At 38.3% G+C, this 8,328-nt stretch overlaps 1 protein-coding gene across 1 annotated transcript; it reads right to left on the minus strand.

Moving 5' to 3' along the window:
- Positions 1-1,516: 1,516 nt before the first annotated feature.
- Positions 1,517-5,436, minus strand: TMEM52B (transmembrane protein 52B). Its single transcript, XM_035319667.1, has 5 exons — positions 5,389-5,436; positions 4,748-4,791; positions 3,459-3,497; positions 2,307-2,473; positions 1,517-1,881 (listed from the first exon to the last, which is right to left on the minus strand). The coding sequence occupies exons 1-5, from the start codon at positions 5,434-5,436 to the stop codon at positions 1,631-1,633; spliced, it is 549 nt and encodes a 182-aa protein (XP_035175558.1). The 3' UTR covers positions 1,517-1,630.
- Between the last annotated feature and the right edge of the window lie 2,892 nt (positions 5,437-8,328).

Consider the following 8,328-nt stretch of genomic DNA (forward strand, 5'->3'; position numbering starts at 1 on the left):
ATATTATTTCAAATGTGTTGTAGAACAGAAAAGACATAATCTTATATGTCACTTATTTATTTTATTCCAGATTATTTTTCATTAATGGTACAATTAGCTGATGACTATGTAATTCAAGAAAAAGTTTGTGATCTAGGAAATCGAGACCCTCTTTCAATTCTCTTCTTGGATATCTGTGAATGGGCAAGGTCTGGGACATCATCAGAGATGTTTTTTTTTTTTTTTTTTTTTTTTTTTTTTTCAGTTCTGCTTTATGTTGTCCCTGAAGGTATCTTAGCAACCTTCTCTAAATTCCTTTCTAAAATTTTCCATGGTTTTAATTTCAACAGCACTTACGTTCTTAAACACCATTGGCAACCTGCTTCTTTCTCTTCTTAACTACAAAATGACCACATGTTTCTGTATTTCAGAGGAGTATTGTGAAGATCAACATGTTAAAGTCTGTGAAGATTATAGCAGGAAGGGCTGTGCAGGCACTTCAAACAGATGTGAAGTTCATGACCTGTGCATTCATACCAACATCAACACACACATGCAGTTAATTCATGACTGCTTATTATTTGATATTGGATGTTTCTTATCCTTTAATGTTTTTGGTTGCTGAACCTGGGATAGAGACAATACCAATGTAATTCAGCTGCCACCTTGTCATGATTCCCTAGTCCAAGGACATTTAGAGATAGTCCATAACTATGCTCATCCAAGCAGTTTGATGAATATTTCTGGATGATTCAACATATATATGGATCAGGAAAGAGTCACAAATTATCTCTATTTGAGAAATGGCTTAAACGTTTTAAATGATCTTATTTAGCTTGATCTGTTTTTGACTGCAACAGTAGGAATAACTAATATATGATACAACATGAAGGTAACTAAATTATGAATGAATTATGAATGAATTTTATTTCTGCATAGTATTCCTGCTCCTCCCATAGTTTGATTTGTTATCACATATATCATAGGTTTAATTCAAATGCCAGAGATTGTAACTGCTATTTCAGAATTGCTGTACATCCTATTCAGGACCAGACTGTGCTCACTGTATAAATCATTTAGGGAACTGTACTGCACATACTACTAGTGTATCCTATCATTTGCTTACATGTAGATTGCATTCCTACACAGCTCTTTTTATTTTTTTAAAAATTTACTGTGATTTTTTGGCACTTTATCCTAGAGTTTGGTTTTATTACTGTGTAGTAAGGCCTTTTCACATTTTTGTTTTTCCTGGTATGAAAAACTCTGCCTACTCCAGGAAGCTTAGGCTGGAGGCAAGTACAATGTGGTAACATCTGCCATCTCCCTGCAGGTCTTCAGCACCAGAGTGCAAAGTATCTTGGCACCTTGATCCTGCTGCCTGTTTGATTGTATATGCAAACTGTGATTCTAATGACATCTGTGTGTAATAAATGGACCTGGGGAATGCCAATGGTTGATTATCTCAAGGTGGTATCAAAAGGAACCATCAAAATATGCTGGATCTCAAACTGTTTGGAATTTTAGTCTCTTTTTTTTGCCTTTGTCATTAGAATAAGGAGTTTAATCTGGTATTCCTAACCCTGCCCAGAAGAACTAGTCTCTGAATGAAATCATTCTCTATTTTACTGCCATTCAGTAAAAGCAAGCATTAGCATCCTGGGAAGACTGGCTGGGCATCCTTGACCTCAGCAGATGTTTGCAGTTTTGCTTTGGGCACTGGATCCACATCTGTCACTTTCTGCCCAGCCTTGGCAACTGTGAACCTGCTCATGTGCAGAGCTTCCTCGTAGACTGGAGGGGTGTCTGACGCCGAGAGGGGTGTTGTTCCCTGCACAGTGCTATGGGAGTGTGCCACTGCTAGTATTCTCCTGGCAGCAGGTCCAAACACCGAATGGAGAGCTGGAAAGGAGGACACAAAAACCATATGCCCCAATCCTGAAAGCACCATATGGTTAGAGCACAGTGCACAGGCTTTTCTGTCCCCATGGCCTGAATATTTTCCTTTTCCTACCCTTTCATCCTGCCTAAAGCAAGGAATGAAGCCCCCTCAGCAATATCCCATAATTGCTTCATCATCAAATGACACCAAGGCCCCTGTAGCTGTCCTTAGTTCACCCAAACAGATCTTACAACCAGTTCACCATCTGACCATATTTGCTACATAAGGCTTGGTGAGCACCTTAATTTGTAGTATTTACAGATGCCACTTTCCCAGCATCCTGCCTGGGATTTCCCTCTGTCAGCCCATTGGGAAACCTTGAGATGCCGTAACCTGGGCCTTTTACAGTACATCCCTTCACAGCAGGGTGTCAAAGCCAACTCACAGGTAATGGTGTTCTGGAGGGTGCTGTCATGATCAAAAGCAATGACGGTGACCTCGTAGGGCTGAGGACCTGATTCGTCCCCTCCTTGATGGCAATGAAAACAGCACCTCATGCAGACAGAAACCAGGCCACACAGAAGAAGCAGTCCACCAATCACAACCACCAGCCTGGAAGGGAAAACAGAATTTGGGCAGACAAATCTTGTTTAGAGAGGGCATATTAAGATCTCTCCCTGGTTAAAGCAGGGCTAATGTCAAAGCTAGACACAATTATCTGGGGCTTTGTCCAGCAGAGTTTGGACAGTCTACAAAGATGGAGATCCCATCCTTTCAGGCACCCATTCCAGTGCAGCATCATCCTTAGGGTAAACATTTTTTATTCTATCTGATCTTCTGCGTAATGTTCTGTCTGATCAGAATTTCCCATGATGCAGCTTGGCCCATGGTCTTGGGTCTTTAAGCTGTGCAACTTCGAGAAAACTCTGTCTCTGTCTTCTCTCCAGATACATTTTAGCTTGTAGAAAACTGCAGTTAGGTCCCTTCCTCCCTGCCTTTTAGCCTCCTTCAGTCTGAATAGACCTAGTCCTTCCAGCTCCTCCTCACACATCGTGTCCTCTGAGTATTTTGCTGGCTTTCCAGGAGCCTTGCTCCAGTTTTTCAACACTTCTTTTGTATTGGGGGACCAAAACTGGGCTAAATATTCCAGAATTGTCCTCATGAGTGACAATTGGATAGGAAAAAAAAATCATACCTCTCAATCTGCTGGCTACAATCTTGCTAATGCAGCCTTGTAGATGCCACCCTTTTTAATCCCTTCCTTAATTACTAAGGGAATGGACTGAAATTAATAATAATAATAATAATAAAAAGGTCCTTTTAAAGGCTTACAATGACATGAAGGCTTTCTTGATATTGTGCTTGCAACTATACAAGGAATAACAAAGGAGGCCTGTGATGGCAAGTCAATGTTTGCCAAAGACAATGCAATGTCTAGGGGTTGGCTTGCTACTACTGCAGAACATTAGAAGGTGTAAAGGGAATGTGGGGGGTAGCATCAGCCTTGAGTGAGTTACAAGACCACATTTAATCCCATAATTTGCTACTGGAATTGTCCAGTGATACAGATCTTTAAAGTAATCATATGTCATCTTACCAGATATACCACAGACGGACCCACTCGGTACCTGAACAGCTGAGAAGAGGTACAAGAAATAGTTAGAAATAGAACAACAAATAAATGGAAAAATCCACACTATATCCTCTTTCAGTTTCCCTCACACTCCTGAGTTACACTCCATCTTGTAAATGACACAAAATATGAGAAAAACACAGTATTTCATATAGGAGGCAGTTGTCCAACCTCATCAATCTTGTCAGGTGAGTTTCCCTTCTGCTTTATCTCTCTGTTGTTCCCCTGATATTTGTGCCTTAGGATCAAACCTTAGGATCTGCATCGTGTTATAATTTCGGAACTTGCTTTCTTTTTTTTAGTCACAATTCAGTCTGACCAATGCTATTATGTTTTACTTTGTTTTTCTGACTTTCTCATTGATTTTTTTTTTTGTCCCTGTGGGTACATTTTGGATACTGTGTTGTATGTTTCTTTAGTTTCAGTCAGTAGACCTGCCTGTGCATTTTTAAAGACATTTGTTTAGTCAAAACAGAATCCTCGTAGGACATTTTTCACATTTGTTTTGTTTTGTTTTGTTTTGTTTTGTTTTGGAATAGAATAGAATAGAATAGAATAGAATAGAATAGAATAGAATAGAATAGAATAGAATAGAATAGAATTCAATAGTTCAGTTGGAAGACATCTTCAAAGGTTATCATGTCCAACTGCCTGGCCTCTTCAGGGCTAAACAAAAGTTAAAGCACATTAACAAGGTCATTATCTAAATGCTTCTTAACACTGACTGTCATGGGGCATCAACCAGCTCTCTAGGAAGTATACTCCAGTATTTGACAACCATCATGGTAAAGAAATTTTTCCAGATATCTGTCCTGAACCTACCCTGGCACAGCTTTGTGCCATTGCTGTATGCCCTTCATTTGTCTTATTATCTGTTATTGCTACAAATGACACCACCATTCAGCAATATATATATATATATATAAACAAACAAACAAAAAAAAACAAACACCAAGTTTTTAAGGAAAGGTTAAGTACAAATTCATAATCTCAGTTAATCAAAATTACACCAGAACACCCTTAATCATTACAGTTATCCAAATAGGGAGCAGAAACAGTACTGCACGATGAATATGTTGAATAGGTTGCACTTAACCTTCAAAGCAATGGGCATTTTATGTAAGGTTTCAGTAGTCAAAATGAAAGTATGCTTTTCTGGAAAATGTCTGTCACCATGCTATAATACTGATATCCACTGCTAACTTTGACCTTCACAGTTTTCTTTAAAGAGTTCAAGATCTCCAAATACTCACAATTCTGCATTGAGACACCCTTCCTCACCTCTCACTTGGGGGAACTAGAAGGAGAAAAATAAGATATGCAACATTTGTCTCTGTCACCTAGACAGTTACCAGTCTGAATTTCCTATGGAAAGGTCACACTGTTATCTTCAACAATTTCCCTGCATATTCTGCTGTAGATTTGAAGTTACCGTGATGGCAACTTCATCATTTCACATCTTAACTTCACATAGTCAATAAAATCCTATTTAACATTTTTTCCAGTGCAGATTCCAACTTCTCTTTGCACTCACCACAAGTTTCCCTTTCCCCACCACAAGCTATGCCATGCTACAGATGTAAATCCTTCTCCATGCTCAAATATTGGGAGTCTATTTATATGGGGAGTACATATTATACCCACATCAATTTGAATTCGTCCCTGTCCCTCCAACACTTCTACCCTTCTCATTCTTCTGCCTTGGTACCCTGACCTCTGCGTTATCATCCCCAGAATTGCAGCCAATATTCTTCTCTTCTGCATTTGATATGCTCAGTTCTTTCTAGTATAACAGAAATTCCTGTTATTATCAATTTCTAACAGCCATCCAGCTTTCCAAGGTAACTCCACGACTAAGTAGAGACCACGTGAAAAATAACTTGATGTGACTTACCCATAAGAAACACCCTAAAACAAAGCAGATCATGACTAGGCTATGCATCCTGAAGGGGTGGTTCTGTGGCCTCTTGCTGTCTCAAGCTACTCGGTGACTTTTGTTCTTCTTATTTTCTGTTCATCCTCACCCATCCACTAATTAGAATAAAGAGCACATTCTTTGTTTTTTGAATCCACTCTCTTCTTCCCACTCTACCTCTTTCAGTCTGCCTCTGGGTCTGTCCTTTGTCTCTGCCCTTCAGGTTTTTGTTTTTATTCTTCTGTTCTCTGTCACTGACAACTCCTGTTTGGTTCCGTCACCTTTCGTTATTTTCTTGGTGTGCTTCTTCCTCTCTTTGAAGGGTTCTCTGAAACCTTCCAGTCAGATCAGGAGAAAAGCAGTACCTATGAGTTCTTACTTTAGATGTTGAACTAGTTCAGTGAAGGGCATCAAGAGATCTCTGCAGACCTGAACATTCCCTTCTGTGAGCAGAAAGGGTCTGAGTTGGTTCATTACAAATTATTCCTCTCCCCGCCCCTACCCTGAGGGGAGTGGGTTGAAGGTCATGTTATTGACCTATTTAAATGTGTATCAGATTCTTCTCCCTCCTCCAGTACTTTTTCTGCCCCTTATCTCTGCAGATTCAACTTATTGACTTCATCCATGTGATCAATGTCTAGAGTGTGTTACAACTGGGAAGTTCCTGCTAGGTGAAAGAGCTTGCAATATAATAAGTAATTGTGCACATATGTGTATGTGCATATACTATACCTCCTGGATCTTCCAGTTTAAGGCTCTGCCATCATGCCTGTTACCTGCTAGTCTCCTGTGATGTCATTCCTGCAACTAACAGTCTGCTTACTTCTCTCTCACAGGTCCCAGTCTTGAATGTCCTGCATGGCCAGCTAAATCTCCCCAGATACTTTGCATAGGGGATATATGTTGATTCTCCTATCTGGATACAATAAGTCCTGAAATTAGTTAAATTAGAAAGTTCAATTCAACAACCTATTAATTTTCTTTATTTTGTAGAGCTGCTTTGGATTTCGTTTACTGCTTATTACTATCTAGAATATGATTACTCGCATACAATTTTGTTCATGTTCTCTTTCTCTTTTGAATAGCTAAAACAGAAAAAAAAAATGCTCACTAATACTGTGTTACTATTTGTGTTTGGGAACCACCTGGGACTGGTGTATAAGTATATGTTAAGGGCAGGATAGCAACTAGAGAGACTTGTTTCTCCATGTTGCAATCACATTAAGCTTGTGAATCATTAGCCTTGGTGATGCATTTTAGAGTTGCAGAGCAGAACCAATTAATTCATGAACATAATGTATTCTTACAAGGCAGGCTAAAAAAACATTTACCATTCTCTAATTATAAAAGTAGTGGTGCAGTGTAAAAATTCCTTAGCATGATTCTCTGTCTCTTTCTCTCTCTCACTGCTTTTGTTTCTAAATTAGTCTGCTACTGGAATAATGTTTGTGCATCCTGGTGGACAAATAAGAAATATAGAAACATGAGCTAATGGCTTTCTGTTTACGTGGGGAGTGGACAATGTTATTTTTTGTCTTTCTCCTTAAATTATTTTGTGTATTAAAATAATTTTACTGGAAGGTATCTCTGCCAATGGCAAAGGCAGTGGAACTAGATGATCTTTAAGGTCCTGTCCAACTCAAACCATTCTATGATTCTATGGATCTATGAAAGTTAGAAGAAAAGACAAAAGAACTGTAAAATAGCTTTTCTTGTTTGTACAATTTTAAAAACTGTAAGAATAAAATGTGGAAAAGAAGAGCAAATTTTCAATGTTTTTTTTTCAGGGGATTTTTGCTCATACTTCAATAGATTATCAGTTGATTTTTAGCTGAAATTCAGTCTCATAAGAATTTCAAATTCTAGAAGGACCATACTGAAGAAATATCAGATATAGTGGTTAAAAAAAAATCTAATGAAAAAGCATCAGTACAACATGAAGATGTGACCCCTCCAAAAGCATACCATAACTCATTCTTGCTGAATTTCATTGATAATTCTTTTTCTATTTATATGGCATTGCCATAAATACCGTGTTTCTAGTAACCCGTCTGTGGGCCTGCTACCCTGTCATTCAACAATGATTTCAATTTCTCCACTTTCCCTTGATATTTTGCCTTGATTATCTCTATAGTTTATTTGTCTTTGCTTTATTTTATTATTTTATTTAATTATTGAAGTAAAAGTTGTCTTTCGTATTTTCCCTTGGCACCTTTCAAAAGGTTTTAAAAATGTTATCAGACTTACAGAACTGCTAAAACAAAAAAAAATGTCCCATCACTGACTTTTCGTTGTTCTTTGACATAGTTTAAAATCTAATAGGCCATGCAATAGTAAACTATGTGATTTCCACATATCTTTCCTTAGATTCTAGAGAAAGCAGATCTGAGCGTGGGCAGAAGATACTCTTGTCCTGTCTCAGCTACCCTGTTCTGGTTGTATCAAGGGATGGATATCAACCTGTTCTTTTATTTCTTAGGCAGCATGATTTTAACAGGGAGTAAAACTTCTTAAAGCACTGAAAAAGTGCTGCTGTACTGCTTACTCTTGGAAATCTTTCAGAAATTGCTGTTTGTTCCCTCTTATTCTTCAAATGAGTATTCCACTAAAGCCAGCTTGATTAGTCATACCCAATACTTCCAAAGGGACACATTTAGAAATGTAAAATACAGAACACATTTGGGACTCATGAGGACCCCTGATACTATTGCTGGAATAGCAAGACACCATGAAGGTTTTTAGATATTTTACAATGGATGATGATAATCCAAAAGGGTTCTGTCACTTGTAAAACAAAACCAGATCTTTATCAAATGAACTAGGTGCAAAGGAGTAGAACACTTCCACCTTCATGTTCCTTCCACTGATGACATAATGGTTGTTGAGAGAAGGTAAGACAGAAGATTCACAAGCACCATC

Source organism: Oxyura jamaicensis, chromosome 1, assembly GCF_011077185.1.
Source record: "Oxyura jamaicensis isolate SHBP4307 breed ruddy duck chromosome 1, BPBGC_Ojam_1.0, whole genome shotgun sequence".
Taxonomy (NCBI): Eukaryota; Metazoa; Chordata; class Aves; order Anseriformes; family Anatidae; genus Oxyura; species Oxyura jamaicensis.

Excerpts from the sequence above, each read along its gene's own strand:
- TMEM52B (XM_035319667.1), bottom strand. The coding sequence starts at position 5,436 with ATGCATAGCCTAGTCATGATCTGCTTTGTTTTAGGGTGTTTCTTATGG. Across the intron at positions 4,792-5,388 it reads TTTTAGGGTGTTTCTTATGG|TTCCCCCAAGTGAGAGGTGA; the intron begins GTAAGTCACATC and ends TTCTCCTTCTAG. Across the intron at positions 2,474-3,458 it reads GTCCGTCTGTGGTATATCTG|GCTGGTGGTTGTGATTGGTG; the intron begins GTAAGATGACAT and ends TTTCCCTTCCAG.